The sequence below is a fragment of the Coenobita brevimanus genome, chromosome 15, assembly GCF_032717465.1.
Source record: "Coenobita brevimanus isolate Jiangsu-jjx chromosome 15, ASM3271746v2, whole genome shotgun sequence".
Classification (NCBI taxonomy): domain Eukaryota; kingdom Metazoa; phylum Arthropoda; class Malacostraca; order Decapoda; family Coenobitidae; genus Coenobita; species Coenobita brevimanus.
The window spans coordinates 34406350-34422683 of record NC_136968.1 but is presented as its reverse complement, the minus strand read 5'-3'; the positions used below and the strand labels follow the sequence as shown (position 1 = coordinate 34422683).

At 41.7% G+C, this 16334-nt stretch overlaps 1 protein-coding gene across 1 annotated transcript in view; it reads right to left on the bottom strand.

Moving 5' to 3' along the window:
• Positions 1–16334, bottom strand: part of Sara (Smad anchor for receptor activation) — a 38134-nt gene that overhangs the window by 11342 nt on the left and 10458 nt on the right. The window contains exons 6-10 of the mRNA XM_080265541.1: positions 16009–16194; positions 6521–6700; positions 2782–2916; positions 1985–2149; positions 492–685 (exon numbers count right to left, since the gene is read on the bottom strand). Of these exons, the coding sequence (XP_080121667.1) occupies positions 492–685; positions 1985–2149; positions 2782–2916; positions 6521–6700; positions 16009–16194 (860 nt within the window). The remainder of the gene's footprint in view (positions 1–491; positions 686–1984; positions 2150–2781; positions 2917–6520; positions 6701–16008; positions 16195–16334) is intronic.

The window sequence follows — 16334 nt, the reverse complement described above, 5'->3', positions numbered from 1 at the left end:
ATTAGCAATTTTTCTGACTATCAACTGATGATTTCCTATGGCGAAATTGCAGTTTCTTCGCATTTTCAGCACTCCTGCTTGTTGATAGCCTCCCAGGACATGGATCGCTCCTGACTGACATTCTGCCATTTTTGAAGCGATTGTACCACTCCTTCATTTGCATTCCCCCCATGGCGTCATTCCCCCATTTTTCCTGGATCTTCCTGATAGTTTCAACTTGGGTATCACCTAGTGTTTTGGCCAAATATGATGTGGCAACGCATGAATGCAACGAGTGTAAGGCGCATGACCATGGACAGGCTGACTGACAGCCACTGAGTCACTTGTGGCGGCTGGCATGAATTACGCATGTGCACAATGAGCCTCCACTGTGCTACACAAAACCCTACCCTTATCCCCAAGCTGGTTGGTGGGGAAAAAAAACAAAAAAAAGTGGTCAGACAGTCAGAACACTCATTCTCGGTGTCCCTCTCTCACTTCTCCAGACCCACCTTAGCCCATGGAGTCTCCCATTTCTGGATGAGAATGGCAAAGATGTATGGTGCCGGTGGTAGGAGGAGGGATCGCAGACACTGGAAGGTTGGACGCACGTACAGAAACCCTCCGTGATCTCGAGAACCAAGGAGACCACCACCACCCCCTGCTTCACTGAAGATGGTGTGCCCCAGAGCGGTGACCAGCTGCCCTGTGAGGATTGTACAGAGTGAGTAAAAGACAGAGAGGGAGAAGGGCACTCCACCAGATCCTTTGATGAGGTTATAGTGTAGATGTCTGCATTGTGAAAAGGAGGTGCATAGCTTATGCTGAGGTGTTTGGTACAGCAGTTACACTTGCTGTAAATAGTATGGGTGCACACTCCAATCAAAACAATCTGACACCACAAGCAAATACTTGTGCATAATGCCTGATGATTCCACCCCAAGCTGGTAAGCTTCATGTATGAGGATATGCTCTACTGTATTTTATGCGTAACCATCCACTCACTCAATGTGGTGTTGCTCTCAGGTGCCAGCCCTTTCCTCTCTTCCTTCTTTCCATCCTTTTTTCTGTCTTTCTTTCCTTCATTCTTTCCTCTTCCTTCTGTCTATGGGTGACTCAACACTGAGTGACAAGCCATATGGTTTCCTGTACACCAGGAAACCACTTACTATGCTGGGTGGTAACCATATAACCAAATTATAACGCCTGGTGGTTTAGTGGGTAATTAAGCCGCTCCAATCTGATTGAGCCAGCATGGGTTTATATCCAAGGTTGGGGTTTATTGCTCACGTAATGCCACTCAGGGATGAGTGAGGCTCGTCACTCTCATCTTAAACATCAAGACCAACTTGCCTAGCCCCAGGCTCCTATTCTCCTCATGTGGCAAAACTGGATTAGATGATGAATGAAAGAATGAAAGACATTTCTTATACAGTACTGTTACCATATAAACATTCAGATGATAAAATAATTTTCTTGGAACATCACATGCCAAACAAACCTACACTTCAAATCTGCACCCCAGGGAGGTTCCTAGAGCAGGTACACTGTGGCTTAATTCTGCACACATTTTTGTTACTGTAGTTGTCATCACTGGTGCTATTTTGCCCAGGGTCTGTCTGGCTAAGTAGACCTGTCAACCACAAGAACACAACTGCTTCTTTGGGGCCATTCAATATGCACATTAAAGTACATATTGTACACCATGTAGAGATCTGGTATTCCCTTGAGGTAGACAGTGCCTCACCAGGGTCAGACCAGGGTGGATGCTACAGCTGCTCCATCCAGAGTGCACAGCATCATCACATGTAGGCTCCTCAACAGTGCTGTACACTCTGTTCCATCTGTGTGGCATCTCATTTAGGTTTCAATGTAGGTGATGAAGAATGCAATATGTCTACGGGCAGTTGTATCATCCTCACACCAAAGGTAATAAAAACAAAGATAGAGACAAACAGATACATGAAGATACAGTTAAAGCTACATCTAGCTATGCAGTTCCTACCTTGATTAGCCTGGTTGTAGAGTGAAATGAAGAAGGGGAATATGTCTTTGGGCGGCTGTGTCTCATCCTCCGAGACTTCCAGTAACACCACAACCTCCTCCTGTCCCACTGTACACAGCCCTCGCGTTGCTATGTTCCACACCTCCACACCCACACAGCACTCCACTGCAAAGAACATTATCATCATCAATGCCACTTATCACCATCATCATACAGATCCCTCTAATTGCCATGTTTCACGTCACACCCACGCTGCACTCCACTGCGAAGAACATCATCAACCTTATCACCATCATCATTACTCTCATTATTATTATAGTTACCATCATCATCACCATCATTATCATTATTACCATCATCATCACTAGTCATCATTGCCATCATCACTACTACCATCATCATCATCATCATCACTACTACCATCATCATCATCACCATTGCCTTGAATGTCACTAAGAAAAAACATAACAAGTAATGTAAAAGGAGGGAGGTTCACACGGCTCACTAACATTAAGGGTCCAATGAAGTTGAACCTGGTGTGAGAAAAATTGTCACATGTTATCAAGCAGGGGACAGTGTGGAAGCATGTAGGGGTCAATGAGATGTGTGTGACTGTTTGAAGAAATGGGGGGCTGATCATTGGTCATGAATGACAGTGGGTAAGTCAAGTATGGCCTATTCAAAGACGAGCTAGTGCAGTTTCCCAGCACCTGTTCTTGTGTCAGAGAGGACCACGGAGAGACAAATATTTTTACAGAATACAGTTTGTTGTATAAGCATCATGGAGTTGTACATACACTTGACCAGTTTAACGAGGACGGTGAGGTTCTTGAGCAGTGCAAAGGCCACTGGTGGACCATCCCCTCTAAGCTGCTGCGCCAACTGTTCACTGTTGCTGCTGCTGCTGTCACCACTGTCACCCAACACATACTCTGTGGAAGAATGAGTGTGGGGGTAAATGATGAATTATTTATTGGTACAGTACCTACATGCAACAACGTACTGGTTTGTAAATAGCACTCTGCTGAAGTGTTTGTTTTTATCTGATGGAACTGGGATACTCTCACAACTTGAATACTGTCATGGATGCATGAAATATTAGCATTAATTATGTTAGGAATGAGTTTCCTTGGCTGCTTGTCAAATCAACCTTCCAATCTGATAAAACTTGGCCTTCAACTGAGTTGAAAATAATTAGAGATCTATGTCAGATGATGATACTGACAATGGAAACTTGTCTGGTATCTTGTGTTGTGGGGCTGGCTCCGTCTACTGCTGGGTGTGAGTGTAGCTGTGGGAGTAGCAAACAATAAATGATGCAGGAACGGCACTGACAACACTGAGTAAGCCATCTTCACAACACACATGATATTACCCGGCAGAGAAGAAGAGAATTATGATAGAGGATGGAATGACAGGTTAATATACAGTACAGACAAAACTGAAGACATCTCAATGCGAAGTCTGCTGCCATCCCCATCGTCACCCAACACGTACTCTACAGAAAAACTACAGTGTTGAGGTAAGTGATGAATTTTGGGTAACTACAAACAGCATCATACCAGATGTCCTGCAAGGCTTTTGAGATGAGTCTCCTAGACATATTAATTCTGCAATATGACTCCATCTGGTCATCAACTGAGCTGAAAGGGGTTAGAGATTTGTCAGGTGAAAACAAATCCTATGGTACTATTACTAAGTTGATGCTGATAACAGATCCATCTTTTATATTTCCCACTGCCAGATCCTACCCACCACAATGAAACAGAGATCCAGTAACAATGATGATTATTTGTTTTATCTTTGTCTCAGGCTCAGAGCAATGCTTGTTAAGGAGGCTGTCTCGCACATCTTCCTCACCAACTAAATTCTGCACACAGCATTATTTTTTTTAGCATATTTAAGTAGTTTGTGTAAATGTTAAAAATACATAAATAACACAAAAGAACATAATGTAATATCCAAAATAAACTGGTAAGGAAGTGCTAAAAACATTTTTAAATTAATGAAGGCCTGAGTTTTACTGTATACAGACAATGGCCATCTCACACCACAAGCTATGTGAATCACACTACTTTGTGTGTTTTGTGTCCCATAAATTACAGCTGAGATTATTCAATAATGTAACTCACATCAGAACCTATACTACATAACCCATGTAGTAGAGCTTCTTGCATGAGCTTTCCCACTGAAAATCCTCACCTGCAATTCAGACACACAGCACATAAACACAGCATGGTTTCAGTAGCTTCTACTGTGAGACAACTAGGCTGGAACAGTAAGTGTGTAGAAGTAATAATAATAATAATAATAAAAATGATAATAATAATTAATACAGTAATCCCTCGATTATCCGGACATCCATTACCCAAATGATCCACTACCCGGACGCTATGATCTGGTTGTATTAAACCATTATATGTATATTTTTCCATTTTACCCGGACAAAATGCTTGCGTCCGGGTGGAAATTATGGCCGCATGAAAATTTTTGCCCGCCTGGGTGGGAATAGCCAGGTGGCACTGCGCTGTCTGGCTTGGTAGTTCACCCAGCGTCTGCTAGAGACCCCCTCGGTCGTGCCCATTTCCTGCCTGGCGACCGTGTAGTGAACAGCTCCTTTTGGACAGTTGTTAAAACAGCACATGTGGTGGCTTTTGTGGTTGTTCCCTACCTGCTTCAGGCCTTGCTATTCCTTGCATGCCTCTTCCTAGGGTGTGTGATGATGGCCCCACCACTAAGGAAATGGATGAGGGTAGTGCTGACTCTGGAGAAGAAGTGGGAGATCCTGAGTAAGACTGATGAAGGATGGTCGACTTCTCATATCTTTAAGAAGTACAGTAATATTTTCCATACTTGAGCATGGTACTGCTTGGCTATGGTTTATAGGTCTGCTTCACCAGATAGAGTAGTGTCAAACAACAGGAACAAGTGTTGTACAATGTACTGTAGTGGCCTTTTACAATGGCTTTCATAGCTAGGTTATGTACAAAAGGGGGCCGGGGAAGAAGTCTATTATCCAGACGGATCCACACTTCGGACATGCCTTTGGCTCTATTATGTCGGATAAATGGGGGATTACTGCAATAATAATAATAATATAAGTAATAATAATAATAACAATCACGTCTTTTGTTTTCAGAAGTGTCAGTTATTCCAAAGCAATTCATCATTGCACGACACACATTAACGTTACAAGCAGTGACAAGAACAGTGACATTATTCATACACAATACAAACGTCACTGCAGACATGGCAATAACTAAACGCAATTTCACTGATACTCTGATGACACTTTCTGCCATATTGCATTTTCCTTTTCTTTTCCTGTATTTGGATCCTACCCACCCCAGAAAGTGGTTTATAGTATTACTATCTATCAATCAATTAATCACTCAATCCATCTATCTACAGCCAAATCACTCACTCCATCTGTCTACAGCCAAATGGCAATCCTGTAAGGGGTGGCCATAAACCAATCACTTTTATGTCAATCTGTCTTCAACCATCAGGCGGCCTTCTCTTCAACTCCCAATTCCTTCTTACACATTCTTTTAAATTTACTGAATAACAGCATTATACAGTGCTGTACTGTACTACACTGAGTATATGTTACAAATTCCACAATGAGGGGGGGAAGGAAGTATATTAAGAGAAAAATAGAAAATAGAAAAAAATTTATCTAATCATCCACCTCCCTCCCTCCCTCTCTTCTAAACTAAACTGTATGTTCATGTGGTAACCAGTCAACTAATGGGTACTTGATACAGTACTGATGCAAAACAAACATCAATCTCAATCTTCTGCCATTAAGAAAAATAAAAGTAACTCACAGATTACAGTCTTCACTGACTTTCTGACGCCTGATTGACTTTCTGAAGCCTGATAACACCAGCTTCGTAAACAGAGAACAATCAACTCAGTGAACAACATATTTCGGCAAATCACTGTTTGCAAACTTTATCATCATCAGACTGTCTGCATCCATACACAAATAACTAAGAATTCAATTTCACTTCAGTAATGGTTGGAAAGAGTGATGTTTTTTCATTCATTCATTCATTGCCAGACGCCATGTATCCCAGACAGGGTGGCCAAGGGCTTAGAGTTAATTGTTTTACAGGGAGGGGCACTAATCCTCCACCAACCCCACTTGACGTAGGGATGTACATTTGCTATATTGTATTTCATTTCAGCATTAACACCCCTACATGGAGGCAAGGAGTTGGCCCCCAGCAGCCAAACCCTCACAACATATAAAGCATAAGGTGCATATTACTGTAATCCATTAATATGCCCCTGGTGGTTCATATCTCTTGCTACTGTGAAATTCAGAGTAGCAAAAACTATATGAACAAGAATAACGCTGAAAAGGAATCCATGACTGTCACTTATCATCAACATGATTTTTTCCCAGCTAAGGATGGCCTAAGGACACAAAGGAAATTGGGGACAAAATGGGGGAGAAAAGGAAATAAAAATAATCAGAGCCAAATCAATAAACCAAGTGCAAGAGAGATAGAAAGAAACCAAACTAACCAGTGACAGGGTGGTCGAGTCTTCTGGCCACTCGACCGGTCCTACGGCCAAAGGGTGTCGGGGGTGGGTCACCTCCCCCCGGGCCCCCCCCTCCACCAACATCACCCTCGAGAAGGTCGCCCCCTGGCCTGATCCCGTCACTGAAAATCACCTGCTTGCTCCTACTGGCACTGCTACTGCCTGCGGGGAAGGGTCGGGGCTTGTTAGCAGCTTGGAAAGGCAACGAGGCAGATGGGCAGGGAAATACTGTATGGGCAACGAGGCTGCTAGGGAAGTGCTAAGGTGGGTGGGAAGATTGTTAGTAGCTTTTTATGAGGAAAGGGAATACCTATGAAGGTTAATCGCAGGGTTATAGAGGGTCATTGGCTCATTAACAGCTTGGAACAGGGAGTGAGGTGGTTTGGGATGACAATACAGAAAAAAAGCAGTTGGGATGGTACAGACGTGAGGTATAAAGGTCATCTATATCTTTACATAGACAACGAGGTGGTTGGGAGGGCTGTTAGTGGCTATTTTAGTAGGAAAGGGAAAAGCTACACACAACAATAAGGTAGTTTGAGAGAGGCATGGGCTAGTTAGCAGCTTTCAAGGGGGAACGAGGCTGCTGGGGAAGAAATGAGCTGGTTGGGAAAGTTGTTAATGGCATTTTAGGACAGGGAATGGCCACAGAGGTATATGTGATACGTGAGTAGGGTCGATGGCTTGTTAGCAGCTTTGTACCAAGAAAGAGGCAGTTGGGGAGGATATGAGGTGGTTGGCAAGATCGTTAGTGGCTTTATATAGAGAACAAGGTGGTTGGGAAGGCTGTTATTGGCTTTTTATATATGACAAGGTGGCTGGGAAGGTTGTTAATGGTTTACTACAGGAAGCAGGGACTGGAAAGATACATTACAAAGTAGGGAAGAGGGGCTAAGAGACTTGATATGGAATGAGGTGGTTAGGGGAGGTCATTAGTGGATTAATGAGGGAAAGGGGTAATTAAAAGGATTGCTGATGTCTTTTTATGGGAAACGAGTTGGTCGGGAATGGGAAGGGTTGTTGGTTTGTTAATTGCTTTTTATGAGGTATGTGATTGCTGGGGAGGTAACAAGATGGTTGAGAAGGTCTGGAGAGGTTGATGATGTAGTTGGGAGGGTTGTTTGTGGTTTTATAAAGGGAACAAGGAGGTTGGGAGGGTTGTTACAGCATATTTACTCTAGCCTGACAGCAATTACTAACCCCTGTCAACTCAGTTGATGGCCAAGTGTAGTCAGATTCAAGGACTGACTTAATTTGCAACAAAGAAGACTCCTTCCTACTTCGTAACTTAGGCTCACTGAACATGGCAGCCATGACCTAATATTTGCAACGTGGAGGTGGCCCAGTTCCATCTGATAAAACAAACTAACTACAGTGGTTTTATACATGGAATAAGTTAATGGGCTGCTAACTAGATGCCACAGCCTACTGGGCTGTTTGTGATTTCACAGAGAATGAGGTGGTTTGGGAGACTTGTTAATGGCATTTTACAGTACAAGAGTGAGGTGGAGGAACAGCAGGTTGCCAGTGGCCTATAACAAGGAAGGAAGGGCACTGACGTAGAGCCTATACATGGTGGCACTGAACACCAGGCAGTAAAAGGCTACTTATGGGTAACCAGGTGATTTGGGAATCATTAAAACTAATTACTGTATATGAAACAGGATAGACTGGCAGGTTGAGGGAGGCTGATTATGGGTAACCAGATAGTTTGTGGATCATTAAAATTAACTGCGGGAATGATATAGTCCACAAGGCGATGATATTAATCATGGTCAGATGGCTTAGGGGTTGTTAAGTAATTACAGTTATACCTGTATTGACTTGGGTGATCATTAGCATTTATATAACAGGGAACAAGGGGCCATGACAAGCCAATTGCAGATGATGTGGTGGCACTGTGCACTGGGGTGGGGTGAGGCAACTGCAGTGTTCACTTGGAAGCCAAACCTCTGCACATTTCCCTGCACCTTGCCATGGGATGGACCCAGGTCCAACCCTGGTGAGACATTGTCTACCACAAGGGGGCACCAGATCCATACATTGTGTAACTACTACAGTGTACCTATAGGAGAGCCCCACAGAGGCAGTTGCTTACCTGTGGCCAATGGGTCTGCTCAGCCAGACTGGGTTAAGCAACAACAACAATATCATTCTCTTGAGGGCCTATATTTTATATATATATATATATATATATATATATATATATATTTATTTATTTATTTATTATCAGTTTGTGCACAGTTACAAATCTTATTAAGCATTTTACTTTTTTTTTTCTTTTTCTTTTTTTTCAGCAAAAGTTGGAAGGTAATTAACTGGCTTTGGCACTTGGCTTACATTCCTGTCCACAGGCAACATCAGCTGTAACATGGCCAGCCTTAATATAGGGATTCCTTATGATGAAGCATGGCATCAGTTGTGTGAGTCTGTCTATGTATCACTGGAATAATGGCCTTAGGCACTCTCTTGTGTGATATCTATTTCTTTTCAATACTTCCACAATTTCCTGAATAAAGTTTTCCAATGGTAACAAGAAAAAAGATCAAATGTACATCCCCTGGGTGAACAGGTGCATCACTCCCTTGTATGTTACCTGTTTTCTTCCAATACTACCACAGTCCTTATACATATCACACAAATAAATTTCAGATGCCAAATGCAGATATAAACTCATGGAAAAGATGCTATGGATCCCCCAAGTCCATGCCACGTAGCTTAAGATACAGGTGTTTGAGGTAAGCCACAGTACACAAATCAATTTATGTTGGGAAATCTGATTTGGTTAGGTACAGGTTGATTTAATTAGGTTTGTTACTATCAGATTATATTATGATACATTAGATTCGATTACATTAGACTAGGTTAGGTTAGAGCAGGTTATATTAGGGTATGTTCAGGTTGATTTGATTGTTAGGTTAGAAGGGAGTCATTGTCAGGTAATTAAATCAGGTTGTTATGGTAGATGTGATAGGTTAGGCTTAGCTAGGCTAAATTAGGATAGGATAGCACAGATTAGGATGGGGTAAGACAGGTTACATTAAACAGAATTAGGTATGCTCAAGTCTGAATGGTCAGGGTAGGGCAAGGCAGGGCAGGGAAGAAGGCAATGCAGGGCAGGTAAGTTTAGGCCAGACTGGGTCCTACATATCTAGTTAAATCAACACAACGCCACTAATATAGTTACACACGCACGACAATCATTACACTGGCAATTGAGAAGACACAAACAAGTCTAAAACTTGTTTAAGGCTGCATGAAATTAAATGATCCTTGGATAAGAGACAGGAATGAGCCTGGTTCATTATTTTCTATTTTGTTTTTTTTAGCTTATGATGGTTCCAACACGCTGACATGCAGTACTACACAAATCAAACCTTCAGACTGACTACACTTTGCAATAATGACGCTAAAATGGGCTATGGATTTTTGTCAGGTCAGAGTAAACACATTATGTAGTATGTTCATCATTCACTAGGGAAGATGTGCTTGAATGGTGATAGTAGCTGAAACCCCATGTTTATCTGAAATGTGAACCCAGTGAACTGCAGGCTGAAGTTTCCCTCCTCATACAGTCCACCATGCATCTTTGGGGGGATAGGGAGGGACCTGGGGGACATTTGTATCATAAAATATTTTGCTCTACATAATTTAAAGCTTGTGTATATGGAGACAATTTGCATTAACATCTACAGTACAGTACAATGATGCATTATTACTGTACATTTTATTTTTGTTACCTGTAATTTAGTTGGCTCAGGAGACATTTTCCAACTGCTGAGAGATATTTTCCATTTGAACAGCTTACAAGACACTTTCAAACTTTGTTGGTTAAAAGATGCTTTCCATATGTAAAGGTTAAATACAGCTTTTATTAAGAACTTTAATATGAAATGCCCCTCCTTAACTGAATACTGTATTAATCATTCACATGTCACAAGAATACAAATAATATGACATCAATGCACCAACGTGGTCACTAAAATGAATGAGACTATCAAAGTCCCATTTGCAGAAATACATTGGTGGGGGAGGGATGCTGGGGAACTACAGTAGGTTCATTTTCATCTGACAAAGATCTTTCACCCTTTGCAGTTTAGTTTATGGCCAAGTGCAGTCACTCTGGCAGGATGATTTGGCTGATAACCCAAGGAGACTCATTCCTACCAAACTAAAGCTCATCAAATTTCAAGCAACTATGACTTATTATTCAAGTCAAGAAAAGGGCCCCCATTCCATTACATAAAAAAAAATTGGCTCTGCTACTCCATCTAGAAAACAGCACCCAAAAGCCACCAGTAAGCCAAGGTAAACCATCTAGAAGGGTAAGCCCACATAAGCAATACAAGTGACATGAACAAACCTCACGGTCACCCCTCAACATCAACACAACACACATCATTTCCATTTAAGGACTTCACTGTGCTATACCCTTTTTACTCCTAATTTGGCCTACAACTGATCTCTCTCCACCCTGAATATTCAGTTGGAATACAATGTTAACACTGGATAATTATGTTAGCCAATAGGAGGTGCTATGTAAAGGCTGCAGATCCAAAATTATGCTGGCCAATAGTAGGTGCTATGTAAATGATGTAAAACCATACTGTAGTACTGTCTTATTCTGCCACTTAGCTTCATAAAATTAGCTGCAACAGGACAAAAATACAAGCCACATTAAGGTGAAAGGAGTATAGCATCTGTACATGTTTTCGTCCAATGGCACCTCTCTCTCTGTTATTCTTAGACCACCTCCCTACTCAATCTCCTAACCTAGAGTGTTTCACACATGACCTCATGCCATCTCTTCCTTCTGTCTGCCTCCTGGCACTCCTCGCTACATATTTCCATCTTTGACCCGACTACTTCAGTAAGATAGCAGATGAGTGGCTACCATCGACCCTATGAGGTACTACTAATGAAAGTGAAGTATGGCTATAAGCTTGGTAACCAGCCACACAGCCACCACTCTCAGGCTGGAAAATTTCACCCACAAGTAAACAAAGTCCAAGCTATGACTAACACTGTTACATAACTTACCACATATTTCAGTTTTCTATTTTTTCCAAGTTTCCTACACCTCAGATTTCTATACTTTCCGACAGTTTCAAACACCTCATGCTTCTGTTTTTCCCTTTTCCTACATCTCAGATTTCTGTTTTTCCCAAGAGTTTCCAGCAACCGTTGGAAGGTAGTTAGCTGTTTTTTGGACTTGCTTCAGCGTATAACCCAAACAAAAACATCAGCTGTACACTCTCCTGGTAGGATAATGCCTCACCAGCGTCAGAATACGGTCCTTCCAACGACAAGGTGAAGGGAAATGTGAGGTTTGGTTACTGGGTGGACACTGCAGATTCTTCACCCCACTGAGGATTCGCAAAGCCACCACGTCCCAGCTCCTTGTCAGTGCCTGATTTCATGTGTCACGTGTAAAAATAAACCAGCATGGAAGAGAAGCTAGGCAACCTTTGATGCCCACCACAATAAATCCAGATGTTTTAAAAAATCACAAATTCAACCCCACAGCAAAAAAAAAATAAATAAAAAAATAAAAAAATACACATACAAATGGATATATAAACAGATAACCAGTCGAAAGATAAGCAGTGAATAGACATTTTAAAAAGAAAATTCCAAATCACAAACATATCAATCACCATAACCATCATCCTTACTCTAGTTCCCATTCTTATAAACAGGGTGGGTAGGATCCAAAAATGAAAAAATCATCATCATCATCATCACTATCATCACCATCATCACTGCCTAACTTCCCACTTTCACTAACTGGGTAGCCATGATCCAGATAAAACACAGGTAAATTACCATCACCATCAAAATCATCACAGCTAGTTTTCCCACTTTTATAAATGAGATGGGTAGGATCCAGATACAGTACAGGAAAATCAACATTCTCATTATCATAACTCAAATTTCTACATTCATAATTGGCGTGAGTGTGGTCTAGAAAGAGGAAAATCATCATCATCACTTAGCCTTATTTCTCACTTTCATAAACAGGATGGTCAGGATCAAGAAGCAGTAAAAATCATCATCATCATCAACTTCATCTCCCACCATAAAGATGAACTGGGTAGGATGCACAATGTGTGAAAGAGACAGCATAAAATTGAGACACAAGGGCAACTACAAAAGAACAACAGCATCTAATGAAATGGGTTACACATTCATACAGTCATTACTTAAACTTTTAACATTCTCATCTCCATTCGACATGCAGTATTTTTATACAGTACTATCTATGTACAGTTGATCAGAAAATTATCACACAGAAGTGGTCCAGTGATAAGACAGTTGATCAATACAGCATGTGATGTTTAAGGGTGATAATGTATTATCATCTGAATGTGAATATAACGGTACTGACGATGCAAAGACAAGCAATAGTAAACCCTCCTTTAATAGAACACTGTTAACCTGGGCTTCTGCTATACAGTAATCTCACAATTATGTGATGATGCATTACCTGACATACGTCATTATCACACAAACAAAAAATCTGCATGAATTAAAGCAATATCAAGTTTTTACTGCATTAACTAGCAGTGCGCAAGGAACCCAAACTTCTCATACCATCGCCATTCCCGGCAACACCTTAATCAGAGAGAGTAAGCCATCCAGTGTTGGTGTGCATTAACTCTGTCATGGAGTTTGTGGCCTTTGTTGCCAAACCAGAGCATTTGTAAGAACTTATGCTGCTTGTTGTCATTTGTGTGCATGGCTCCCCCACTACTAAGTGCCCATAGAACATCCTGACCCTCGAGGAGAAGTGGGAGATAATTAAGAGATTCAATTAACAGTAATCAATGAGTCACATAAGAGCATTTAGCACCAGTAGCTCTGCATGAGGAAAAGAATAAAATGTTTACATAAATATGCACACAGGAAGTGTCTGCATGCCTCCTTCATGCTAGCTACTCATGTGGCTAGTTGCCCACTTTTGGTTCTACTCATATCCATCTACACATCTCACTCAATTATTGTAGATTGATATATTGAGGGTTTACTGTATATGACATCCTTATAAAACCAAATTTATTAATGTAAGGCAGAATCACAAGGATTTTTGTAAGCCACTGTCAATATCTAAATGTTCTGGGTAAACTGTGCACTGATAGTTTTTTTATCAACTATACACTATAATACATTAGTACCAGCAATCCAAATTATATAAAACTATAAGATACTGTATTACTGGTACCAGTTATAAAAGTTAAATATATTTTTTAATACAAAATTTGTACTATCAATTTGGGGGAACTATTATGTCAGTATTATACGTAGCAATGGAGCTTTAACAGCCACTATACTCATTTCACCTTAACTTGGTCAAGATTTTCGTCCTTCAGCAGCTTATCCCGTACTGGTCAATGACATACAGTGACAATGCTATGGTTCAACATCTTTTCCATTCCTTTTCCTTGCAGGGTTGTGGAGTCAGTGATAATATTTCCCAACTCTGACACCAGAAATTTTACAAGTACAACTCTGACTCTGACTCAAGTACTGTATATACTGTACTAATAATATGGCACATGGACATGATGCAGGTAAACAAATATATTCATGAATTTTGAAAGATCCAATTCTTAAAATTTATTTTGAATTCTCTACTAGTGCTTGCATAATAACAAACAAACCATTACACATGGTAGTAAAATAAACTGAATAAAGTACTGAAAAGATATGCTTGATACCATTTCAGAACCAAAAAGCTCGGAGTCGTAGTCGTGAGAATATTACTGACTCCGACTCCAACCAATAAAAGACGACTCCACGACTCCTCCATGACCCTGATTCCTTGTGACTAGTATCATACTGCACAGTTAATTTATTGCTCAGTATTTACAATGGATGAGACCAAGTCTGAGTAAAATGAGTTGCTTTGTAAATTAGTGTAGACTACTAAGAGCAAAGGGGAACACTACGTATCTGACTTGCAAAGACCTTACTGCATTACAGAAGTTCCACCTTAACTTGGCCCAGTTTTGCATCGTTTTGCAGTTTATTTCACATAGCTCAATAACAGAACAGGCAATGCTGCAGCTCTACATCCTTTGCACAACATTTCTTTGTTATTAGCATCATTTTCTAGTGTTAATCTATTGCTAAAAGTAAGGATTCAAGATAAGAGACAGCAATATCTAGCCAAGTTAAGGGAAAAAAGAGTACAACAATAGGGAATGCAACTGCTCTGTACTTGGTGGTAGGTGGTGGTGACCATCATCCACTCACTGAATGTTGTGTTGCCTACTTCTTTCACCTTAAACATTCTTTCTTTGTGTCTACTCTCCTCTCTTCCTATTTCTCCCATCAGTCCTGACCATTCATTCATCCATCCATCATCCAATCCTATGTTGCCCTAAGAGGAGCATAGCAGCCCAAGGCTAGGCAAATTGTCCTGACATTTACGATGAGTGGCTTTTTATTAAAATTCTTTCCACTTCAAGTGGCTCTACACTGAGTGACAACCCTAATTTTTTTCTGTGGCCCAGGAAACCAATTACAACACTGGGTGGTAACCATATAATCAAATCATGAGGTGATAAGGAGCCTACTATGGTGTCCCTGTTATCTGGGTGGAGAGATGCAAATGCAATATTCATCCGAAAACCAAACCTCCACACTCTTCCCCATTCCTTGCTCTGGCACGGCAAGGCACTGTCTGCTGCATGAGAACATCAGTTCACTGCAGCGATGGTTGATGGGTCTACTTAATCAGACAATGCAGGGTTACTCAACAACAACTGGTCTGTACAATCACCCTCTCTCATCATCACCCCCACAGGTACTGGCAATTTTAGGTCCAGGTAATTGAAGTATATCACTAAGACTTAATTGGTCTGCACTTCTCTCATCATCACCCATACAGGTACAGAAATTTTAAGCCAAGTTAAGGTGAAAGGATTACTGTACAGTATATCACTACACTGCTATAGGTCTGTCCACTCACCCTCTGTCTTCAACACCCCTACAGGTAGCAGCAATTTTATGCCAAGTTATGATGAATGAACTAAGCCGTTAATAACTAACCTGCAAACTCACCCTCTCTCTTCAACACCCCTACAGGTACCACCAATCTTAGGCCAAGGTGGTGGTGGTGGATGTTGTTACTGCTTAACCCCGGTCTGTCGGGCTGAACAGACCCATCCACCACGGGTATGCAAATGCTTCTGTGGCACTGTCCAACATGTATAGTACAGTACACATTATACCATGCAGGGATCCAGTGCTCCCTTGTGAAAGACATCACCTCACCTGGACCAGACCAGGGTCCTTCCTCATGGCTAGGTGTGGGGAAATATGAGAAAGTTTGGCTCCCGGGTGGATGCCACTGCTGCTCACTCCACCCGTGGAACAAAGCACCACCACAAGTAGGGTCCTTGTCAGTGCTGCCACATAAGGTGAAAAACTAACCCTAGGACTGTGGTAATGATCTGTACACTCACCCTCCCTCTTCAGCACTCCTACGGGCACCATGACGGTGGGTGGGGGTGGGGCTGGTGATGCGGCGGCCTGCTGTGGGGGTGGCACCCTAGAACAGTACTCCATGGGGTTGTTGGGGTCAGGTGGTCGGCGCAGGTCACCCTCACGAGAGACTGCACCAATGCTTTCCCGTGCCCCACTTTCACCACCTAGAATGGAAAATTTTAAAAGATCACCACCAACACCAACCAAGGGCAATGTTCAATGGGGTTGTTAGAGTTGGGTGGACGGTGCAGGTCACCCTCTCGCAACATTGCAGCCACACTTTCACCACCTAGAGGGGAAAATT